The 10,835-nt window shown below is 41.8% G+C and overlaps 1 protein-coding gene across 1 annotated transcript in view; it reads left to right on the plus strand.

Annotated features, from left to right (window-relative positions):
* The window catches only part of GNS (glucosamine (N-acetyl)-6-sulfatase), a 44,882-nt gene that overhangs the window by 28,458 nt on the left and 5,589 nt on the right, over window positions 1–10,835 (plus strand). Inside the window, exons 9-12 of the mRNA XM_004381567.2 lie at window positions 523–624; window positions 4,139–4,246; window positions 5,228–5,338; window positions 7,070–7,230. Of these exons, the coding sequence (XP_004381624.1) occupies window positions 523–624; window positions 4,139–4,246; window positions 5,228–5,338; window positions 7,070–7,230 (482 nt within the window). The remainder of the gene's footprint in view (window positions 1–522; window positions 625–4,138; window positions 4,247–5,227; window positions 5,339–7,069; window positions 7,231–10,835) is intronic.

A 10,835-nucleotide genomic window follows, 5' to 3' on the forward strand; every position in this document is an offset into this window, starting at 1 on the left:
TTCATTTGAAGTAAAATTTAGTGAAGTAATCTGAATAGTCAGATTGTAAGACACTTTCAGAGTAGCCCTGGTGCCACAGTGGTTAAGTGCTCGCCTGCTAACGCAAGGTCGGTGGTTTAAACCTACCAGCTGCTCCTCGGGCGACAATACCTGGCAATCTGCTCCTGTAAAGATTACAGCCTAGGAAACTATATGGGGCACTTCTGCTCTGTCCTGTAGGGTTGCCGTGATATGAAATCATCTCAACGGCAAACAACAAAACACTTTATCTATAAAATAGACTGACAGTTTTCTCATGATTCATAAATGAACTTAAGGCAGTCCAAGAGAGTTTTTTAAAAAAAGTTTTCATCAGTAGCAGAGTAGTTGGAATAAATACATATATTGAGGCAGTTCCTGATGATACTGGCAATCACTATTTTATATCTCTGCAGGTTTTGCTATTTGATGTTATTTTAGTTAGATAGAATGGGGAAGAATAGAAACACTTGTGTTCTAGATTTTTTTTCTTCACTGTCATAGATGCTTGTTGCCAACATTGACTTGGGACCTACTATCTTGGACATCGCTGGCTATGATCTGAATAGGACACAGATGGACGGGATGTCTTTCTTGCCCATATTGGTAAGTATAAAATCCTCGATCAGGCCTGAGCCAAGATTCTGAAATAAACTAAGTACAACCATTCTGAGGGCAGGGAATAGCCTTTTTCTCTGATCTTGTGGTGGGAAAGAGTTTTCTAAAAGAAAGGACTGATGGACCACATATAAACCTTAGAGTTCTATGCCTTCCCCTTCCCCCAAAAAACTCCCATCATAAAGAAAATCAAGACAAGTGACAAATTAGGGAAATATTTGCAACATATGTGGAAAAGGGTAGTTAGTCCTAATATGTGAGTTCTTAGAAATCTAAGATTAATGTCACAGGAGAAAAATGGGCAGAAGATTGTTGTTGCATTCGAGTCAGTTTCAACTCACAGTGACCCTACATACAACAGAACGAAACACCGCCCGATCCTTCGCCGTGCTCACAGTCGTTGCTGTGTTTGAGCCCATTGTTACAGCCACTGTGTCAGTCCTCATCGAGGGCCCTCCTCTTTTTCACTGACCCTCTACTTTCCCATGCATGTGCTTCTCCAGGGTCTTGTCCCTCCTGATACCACGTCTGAAGTATGTGCGACGAACTCTCGCCATCCTTGGTTCTAAGCATTCTGGCTGTACTTCTTCCAAGACAGATACGATGACTAATCAAGTCACAGAAGAATTAAAAATGGCCAAAAGTGAATGCAAAAGGATTACTTAAGTGGTGATAAAGGAAATGTTTAACTGAAGGAGGCCTTTATCACCTGTAGAAGTCTTCTATATAAATTTTAGAATCAGCTTTTCAGATTACCTGAAAAATCACATTGGGCTTTTGATTGCAATTGCATTGAATCTGTAGGTCAGTTACGAGAAATTGTATATCTTTTAACTTTCTTCAGTGAATAACTGGCACACCTCCAGAGACTGATTTAATTGCCATGAGATACAACCTGGCTCTTGGGATTTCTAAAGCTCCATGGTGATTCTGATATGCAGCAAAGTTTGAGAACCGCTGGTCTAGACTCCCTAGATACTCTCTTATCCTCTGGACACTTTGACACTCAACTGTCGGGTTTTGAAGTCTATTCAGGTCTAACAGATAAGTTCTGCCCTGACTCCCAGCTTCCAGGGCTCAGGATTGGCAGAGTGAGCACTTACAGAGGAGTCGGCGGCTTCTGAAGTCTCCTGTGACTCATGACTGCTGAGACCCTGAGCCACACAGGATTGTTCAGGTTTTATTGTAGAACAACAGACTCCCTCCCTGGGTAGCTCTGGCACTCAAAGCCCTGCACAAGGCTACCGCCCCTTCGCTACTGCAGTGGCCAGGTTACTGAGCACTGGTTCTTGAGAGCAGTGGTTCTCAAACTAGCATTCATTAGAAATACCTGTGTGGCTTGTTAAACCACAGATTGCTTCCCATCCCCATTGAGACCTGAGAATTTCCATTTGTAACAAGTTCCCAAGTGATACTAATGCTGCTGTTCTCTGCATCACATTTTGAGAACCAGTTTTAGAGCAGTGCTTCTCAAATTTTAATGTGCATCTGAATCACCACGAAGCCCTGGTGGCACGGTGGTTAAGAGCTTGGCTGCTAACTAAAAGGTTGGCATGTTTGAATCCACCAGCCACTCCTTGGAAACCCTTTGGGGCAGTTCTGGTCTGTCCTTTGGGCCACTATGACTCAGAATTGACTTGAAGGCAACGAGTTTGAATTACCACAGGATTTTATTAAAATGCAAATTCTGGCTCCTTAGGGCTAGAGTAGGGCCTGAGATTCTGCATTTCTAACAAGCTCCCAGGTGTTACTGATAGACCAGGCTTTTTTCTTTTTTTTTTTTTAAATTGTACTTCAGGTGAAGGCTTACAGAACAAATAGTTTCTCATGAAACAGTAGTACACATGTTGTTTTATGACATTGGTTAACAACCCCACAACATGTCAACCCTCTAACTTCTCAACCTTTTTTTTGGTGAAAATACGCATAGCCAAAGATACACCATTTCAAAAATTTCTACATGCACAGTTCAGTGACATTGACTACGCTCTTCCAATTGTGCTGTTATTCTCACTTAAGATGAAGGTTTACAGAACAAAATAGTTTCTCATTTAACAGTTACTACAAATGTTGCCCTATGACAATGGTTAACAATCTCATAACACATCAACAATATCCGTACTCAACCTTGGGTTCCCTATCACCAGCTTCCTTGTCCCCTTCTGCCTTCTGGCCCCTGTCACTGGACTCCTGTACCTCGTTAGTCTCATTTGGTTTTACAGGGCTGTCCACTTCCAGGCTGAACGGTGAACCTCAGAGATAACTTCACCACTGAGCTAAAAGGGTGTCTGGGGGCCATACTCTCGGGGTTTCTCCAGTCTCCTTTAGGCCAGTAAATCTGGTGTTTTTTTTGTGAGTTAGAATTACGTTCTACATCCTTCTCCAGCTCTGGCCAGAACCCTCTGTTGTGATCCTGGTCAGAGCGGTCAGTGGTGGTAGCCGGGCACCATCTAGCTGTACTGGACTCAGTCCAGTGGAGGCCTTGGTAGCTGTGGACAATTAGTCCTTCGGACTAATCTTTTCCTTTAGACCAGACTTTTAATAGTAAGATTTTAGACCATTTTAAGAGTACCTCCTAACTTGGTCTCCCTCTCTCCATTCCATTCCATTCCATTCTGCCACAGGGCTGACTTTTCTAAAGCACAGACTTGGTTGTGTTACTTTCCTGCTCAAAAACTTTGTCTCATCACCTGCTCTTCTTCATTGAAGGAAATGTGCAGCCTGATGTGCAGGGCCTTTTCCAGTCTGGTTACCAGCCTGCCTCTCTGCCCTGACTTTGCATTGCTTACTTGTCTGAAAAACATGTTTCAGGAAAGCACACTACCATCCTATACTCATGTTGTTCCTTTGATCCCAAACTGCCCCTTACTCCTGGATTCTTCCTCCTTTTATCATCTGTGTGCCTGTCTTAAACTTTCCCATTTCAAATGGTGCTGCTGCTTTCCTTCTATGCTACCAGTGTGCTGTGAAGGTTAAATGAGTTAATATACGTATTATGTTTTCATTCTGAACATCGGGAGGTACTTTGAACCTGTTGTAGTCCTTAGCACAATCAGCCCTGTTCCATATTTATTGATTGATTGTTTTTGTGTCTGCTAGGTTATAAGCTTCTTGGGGTATGAGCTTAGGACAGTTCTTGTATAGAGCATATACACAATCTTGTGTGTTCTAATCTGGACTTTCAGCAACTTGCTGTGTAATTTTAATCCTTGTGTAGCTGCTTTGTCAGTTTTCATTCCTGACCTGCTTCATAGCAATAGCCTTGGAGAGCAATTATTAAATGTTCAGAGCATTCGACTGTCACTTGTAAGGGCTCTATAAATACCAGACACAGTACTCAGTAGCCTTCATATGCATCTGTTTTAGTCATTCCCTTTAGTTACTGAATGAATCGTCCAATTAGTTTTTACGCCTGAGTCTTCTTTAGTTGTACGGTAAATAACTTTGTGATTCTTATCATAGTCTGTATGCCTAACAGAAACCACCTTTCTCTTATTTCTAGAGAGGAGCTAGTAATGTGACCTGGCGATCAGATATCCTGGTGGAGTATCAAGGAGAAGGCCATAATGTCTCCGACCCAACATGTCCTTCTGTGGGTCCTGGAGTATCCGTGAGTAATAGCTTGAGTTGGCTTAGACAACTTTTTCATTGATAACACAGTACAGTGTTGGTCTGGATGTGTCAATTATTGAAACCCTTAATCTGAGCTTTGCTCCTGTGTCTTTGTCACTTGACTGTGGGTGGTTAGTAGATGGACTAAGGTAAACCAGCAATCTTGAAAATGAGGGTGCTGACCTATTGTCACAATGTGCCTTTTGAATTTTTCCCGTTGTTGTAACAAATGCAGCTATCTGCCCATATTCTTACCTTATCAATACCTGTGTCCTACCCCCTCCCAGTATCTGTACCATTTTTGATTAGGGATATTATCAGTGGCATCCAGTAGTGATGGGCTTCCCAGCTGTGACCATGCCATCATGAGTGCCTTACATTGGTAGCAGCCAGGCTGGTCAGGGAGGCTGTAACAGCCACGTCAGCCTCGCTTTGGAGAATGGGAAATAAGCTTCTGTTTGGAGTTGGCGCTCCTAAAACCAAAGTGTTATGATTCCACAGAAGTGGAATAACATGCTATGGGAAACATGAAGAAATAAGAGTTGTCATGTTGGGTGATAAGAATAGTCATAAATAACTTAGTTGTGGATGATTCCCCAAAGCTCATCTTAGCCTGTGATATTAGCCTTCTCGAACCCCCTAGGAAGACAGTTCCTAAGAGTCCTTAGAAGTGATTCATCTGAGTATTAATTTGTTCTCTTTACCATACATTTTAAAGGTGTTCATTACAAATACTTCTGGTCAGGAGATTATTAGACAGGGACTGCAACAGTCTGCAACCACGTGTTCCTTAAGTTAACCGTCAATAAGGAACAAAGCCTCAGATTTGTTTTTGGTTTACTGGTTTTTCTGTGGAAGTTTTCCTAATTTCTGTCAGATTGCGTGTCCACCTTAAGCCTGCTTGGTTGCCCCCGTAGGCAACTAGGTATTTGTTACTATGGGAGAAGGACATTCATTAACCTAGTAAATATTCCTACAGCAATGTTTCCCAGACTGCGTATGTGAAGATTCTTATAACAACACATATGCTTGTGTGAGGACAACATCAGCATTGTGGAATTTACAGTATTGCGAGTTTGATGACCAGGAGGTAAGAGGGACTTCCGCCTGCTACTTCCCTCACCTGTTTTGTTTATTGCCAGTGCTTTGTTCGTTAGGTTTGGTGGCATAAGAACAATTCCCAATATGCTCCCCAGGGAAAACCCGTTTCTTATCTGTACTTCATCTTAGGTTTCCCTGAGTTAAGAAAAACAATTCTACAAGGCCATGTCTCTCACTTTTCTAACTGTGGTCTTTCTAGATGGAGTTTTATTCACTACCCCCGCCCCCAACAAACACACACACGTTAAATACACAGTTCACTTTTTCAAAATGATACGTGCCTGGTCTGTTAGCTTCCCCAGTAATTTAGGGTGAACATAAGATACTTCAGCGGAAGTGAACCCCATTGGGGCATTCTCTAAAAAGTTTACCAGCACCCGACTTGTTCAGAAACTTCTGTTTTCAACACAGAGTAGTCTTCTGATGCTCAAATAGGTTAGCAGTGGAGGGTCAAAGGCAGAACCAGGAACTCCATCCTTGGAAGAAGGTGTCTTTTAGCCAACACAGATCAGTGTAGATTATCTGAAGGATCACATGGATTAGAGTCCCTTGTGATTTCATACCATTCATCAGTGTGTGCTCACCTGCCCCATCTGGCAACCATATCTTACCCATATGGAAGAGACTCTCATCTGTGTCTGTCAGAAATTGATTCATTCAACCATTCCATTTGCAGCTCATAAGCACTTTGGACAACAGGTGGGAGCACTTCTTCAGTCTGGGTTAAGTCCCTTCCTACTGAGAAGCCATCACAAACTCAGTTCCTGTTCCCCTCACCTCCATGTTTATCAATTTGATAACGACTTTATAAGTGATAGTCTAAGAGCAGCTATTTGAAGCCATTATAGGCAAAATTTGCCGATTGTCTTCCTGGCCTATCATTTGACTCCCCTTTGGAGAAGAGCATGCAAGTTAGAGGAAAAAAATACTTAACACTAGACATGTCTAATGTTAGACATAAGGAGCCCTGGTGGTCCAATGGATAAGTGCTCGGCTGCTAACCTAAAGGTTGGCGGTTCAAACCCACTCAGCGGCTCGGTGGGAGAAAAGACCTGGTGGTCTGCTCCCATGAAGATTATAGCCTAGAAAACCCTGTGGGGCAGTTTTACTGTGTCACATGTGGTCGCTATGAGATGAAAATCAACTGGATAGCACCTAACAACGTTAGATGTGATAATTAATATTGTATTCTGCCCAACTGGTTTTGTACGTCTACAACTGCCTTTTAAAATAGGAAAACCTAACATTTGAACAACACAAGTTTGAGTACTCTCATATCTATTTTCAATTGAATTTTCAGTATTTTAAGGCAAAAGTAAACCTTCAAATGTTAACTCTCATTTCTGTACTTTATTACTGAGTCTTGTTTCTGAGACTGCCATTTGAGGGTCCTGCCTTCTGTTCTCTGCTTTAATTACACAGAGTAATAAATGTCCTCCCCTGTGCCCCTTCCTGACTGCCTTAAGGCACAGTGTGTGCTGGAGGTCCCCGTCCAGCATGTAGGCTATCGACTCGACGCAATTTAACCCCAGAACAGATGCTCCATTGTCTCAAGTAGGCAGTTTGGCTGTTTGAGGATCTTCAGAACAGATGATATTCTCCAGGGTCTTGGTTTCTTAACCTGCCTCCTCCCTTCCCATTTAGAAATAACTCCCATTAGGTGTATTTCTTCAAGCGTGACCCTTTTTGTTTCTTCCTTGCATTCTTTTATATCCTGTAGGTGTTCGTGGAAGTCTATAATCTGACTGCAGACCCAGACCAAATCACTAACATTGCTAAAACTATAGATCCAGAGCTCTTAGGAAAGATGAACTATCGGTTAATGATGTTACAGTCCTGTTCTGGACCAACCTGTCGCACTCCAGGGGTTTTTGACCCTGGGTAAGTTTTCTTTTTCTTCAATTACTTTGCCAAACTGCCATTAGCTGTCATGCTGTTCTTGCAGGCAAAGGGAGCCTTCAAGATGGGTCTTTTTGCCTGAAACTGAGCTATGGTTATGATTTTGCTTTTGAGTGGTAATACTGTGTCTTAGTGCATTAGCCTCTTTTGCTGGGATTGTAAGCTATTTGAAGCTTGCTATCCACTCTGTCCACTACCAGTCAGCTATAGCTGGAGGCAGAGAGCCCTGTCATCCTCCCTGTGGAGCTCTTCCTCTTCCCTGCTGTCTTCTTGTCGTGGTACCACTTGGTAGCACAGGTGACACCTGGGGTTTCTTTACAGTAAATTTTGGCCTGGTGCTATCTTCTTCCCTAGGGTTCCCAAGAATGTATGCCTTTATTTTAATTCTGTGGAAAACTCAATTATAGAAACTTAAATGCTTGCCAGTAAATTTAATACACTAAGTAGACACAGTGAAGTAGAAGTTATAAGCACTCAGATATTGAAATAAATATTGAGGTGTAGAAGATGTGTAACTGTCATCTACAAAGTCAGATCTGTTCCTACCACTCGTGTACCTCTTAAACAGTAGCTTTTCAGCAGTAACACTGGGTGTCAGTACACCTTGCATTTGAGTTGCTTCTGGGAAGAAGCATAATTTATTTTTGCTTGAAGATTACTAAATTGAAAATGAGACTTTCACTGGGAAAAGATTATTTCAGTTCTTAATACTAATCTGATTGTAGGAGAAAGGGAAAAATGATGTCACAAGCTAATGGAAAGTTGTAACTGATTTAGTCATCTTGAGGTTAAATGATACCTTCAATCTAAAAAAAAGTGGGGGGCAGGGGATGTATGTGGTATAAGAGAAGTTTGTATTGTAGAACATTTATTTAAAAATGTAATAAGTTTACATTTAAATCCTGTATATAGAACCAAAGGGGCCTGGATACCAGTATACTAAAACTAGGTAACAATATAAAAAGACAATATTGTCATTTTTGATATATAGATCATCCTTTTAGTACAATAAGGTTGTTCAAACATTCTGACCAACCACCTTTGGTCTTTCCTCCGTTTTAGTGAAATGGATCCCTAGCTCAGTGCCAGTTCCTTGAAATAGGAAGTTTATTAGATAAAAGCACAAGGTTTCCAGCTCACACGTCCTGATCACAATTTCTAGTAGCTACTTTGCTCAGAATGTTTTATCAAACCAAATAAAGCCAGATGTCTGTAGCAATCATTGCTTTGAAACTATATACTGCCTGACTGACTCTTGGAATTTTAAGCCAACATCTAACAAAATCTTGAAGATCAAGGGACTTGGACTTCTTTGATGTCCGAACAGTTCCTGACCACTACATTGCTAGAATATGGACCTGCCATGCCTGGCATCCACTTGGCAAGCACAAAGCAGATGCAGCAGCTGCCATGTTTCTTCTGAATATCTGACCCTATGTGTTAGAAGGACTCAATCATAGAATTTCCCTATAGCCCTCAGAGCATAAACAGTTAAATTTGAAATGAGGAAATTGACCTTGGAGTTGTGATTTTGCTCAAAGGTAACCGTGTTAGGAACTAACATAGCAAGGCCTCCTGATTACCCAGCAAAGTTTGGTTTTCTTTTTTTAAACTATAAATAATTGTCTGCCCACATTCTAAAAGCTTATAGGTAAGGTTCTAGATGCTGGCTTTGCTGGTGTAACCCTAAGCTATTTAAACTCCATCTGATTTTCTGTTTTAAATTCCTTGCCCAGCTTATTCTTTACTACCAAACATTTGGGCCTATAGAATACTGTGAAACGGGGTTGGCAGACTACATCATGTGGGCCAAATCCATTCACCACCTATTTTTTAAATAAAGTTTTATTGAAACACAGCCACACACATTCGTTTACCTATTGTCTATGGCTTCTTTTCCGCTTTAACAGCAAAGTTGAGTAGTTGTAAGAGAAACTATATGGCCCACAGAGCCTAAAATATTTATTATCTGCCCCTTTACAGAATAAGTTTGCCAACCCCTGCTCTAAAATAATACTGAGTTTGTCCTCAAAATGTTACAAAGCATCTTCTGTGATCATAATGCAATAAAACTAGAAATCCATAACAGGAAAAAAAATTAAATACATGGAAACTCAATAACACCTTACACGAGAACTATTGGGTAATAGAAGAAATTAAAAATGAAATTTGAAAAATTCTTATAGTCAAACAAGAATGAAAGCACAGCATACCAAAACCGTTGGGACACAGCAAAAGCAGTGCTCAGAGGAGTATTTATAGCAATAAATGCGCACATCAATAAAGAAGAAAGGGCCAAAATAAATAGCTTAACTCTACAACTTGAACAAATAGAAATAGAGCAGCAAAAGAAGTGCACAGTCACCAGAAGAAAGGAAATAACGAAGATCAGAGCAGGAATAAATGAAGTAGAAAACAGAAAAACCATAGAAAGAATCAACATGACTAGAAGCTCGTTCTTTGAGACGATCAATAAAATTGACAAACCACTGGCCAAATTGACAAAGGAAAAAAATGAGAAGAGACTTCCGGGCAACATGACTCTATAGACAAAAGCACCACGCCGTCCCTCCACGGCCAAGACCAGAAAACTAAGTCAAACGGAGACAAACATCAGTCCTGAAACCCTAAATATCAAATATAGAGATAAAGAACTGAACCAAGCACTGAATGGAATAAGAAACTGACAGAGAACAGAGAGCGAGGAGAGATACATGCAGAGGTCCCCTATCAGCTAATGCAGCATGGATTTGCCATCTGGGACTCCTGTCATAGATCGGCGAACAGGGAGTACAGGAAAGCAGCTTTGCGGAGCTCCCAGCAGGAGACAGAACAACTGGTAACCAGTGATACACGCTTTCCCACCCGCCACCCTTCTTCACCCCCACTCGGCCTTCTCTGCTTCCTGCGGCCACAGTCTCTTGGCCAGGAGGCACCGGCTTCAGCCCTGTGCCGCTTGGATTCCACCTACCCATACTGGCTGGCTCCCTGAGTGCCACTTGTATGTTGCTGGTGTTGCTTTTTTCCACTGCTTTTGGTTTCTTCCATACCTCTCACCACGTCCCCCTCCTTTCTCTCAAATACCTGGCTCCTTGTGCCATCTTTGCTTTTTCCTGAAAGGCTTTGAAACGCTGCTCAACTGTGGAACTACTTCCCAGCCTGTGCCACCACACTGGTGGGATCCCCAGGGCTTTTCGTTTGTTTGTTTGTTTTGACTTGTTCTGTTTTGATTTGTTTGTGTTTGTTTGCTTTCTTTTTCTTTTCTCAGCTTGGAAGCCCCTTCTAGCTGGGCTGTACTGTGCGGCTTGGGAGCTACTTCCTCAGTCTGCACAGCCGTGCAGTGGGTTCCCTGGGAACACTTCTTTGTTCTTTTTTTTTTGTTTTTTGTTTTTTTTTTCCTTGTTTTCTTTTCTCTAGTTTTCCTTTTCTTCATTTCTCAGTTTATCATCTCTCTGTACTTATCTTCTCTTCCTGTCTCATGAATACCTGGTGCTGTGTGACACCTCTGCCCCTTCTAGGTAGGCTGTACTTTGCAGCCTGGGAACCACTTCCACAGTCTTTGCAGCCACACCAGTGGGATCCCTGGG

The sequence above is a fragment of the Trichechus manatus genome, unplaced genomic scaffold (genome assembly GCF_000243295.1).
Source record: "Trichechus manatus latirostris isolate Lorelei unplaced genomic scaffold, TriManLat1.0 scaffold00086, whole genome shotgun sequence".
NCBI classification, from domain to species: domain Eukaryota; kingdom Metazoa; phylum Chordata; class Mammalia; order Sirenia; family Trichechidae; genus Trichechus; species Trichechus manatus.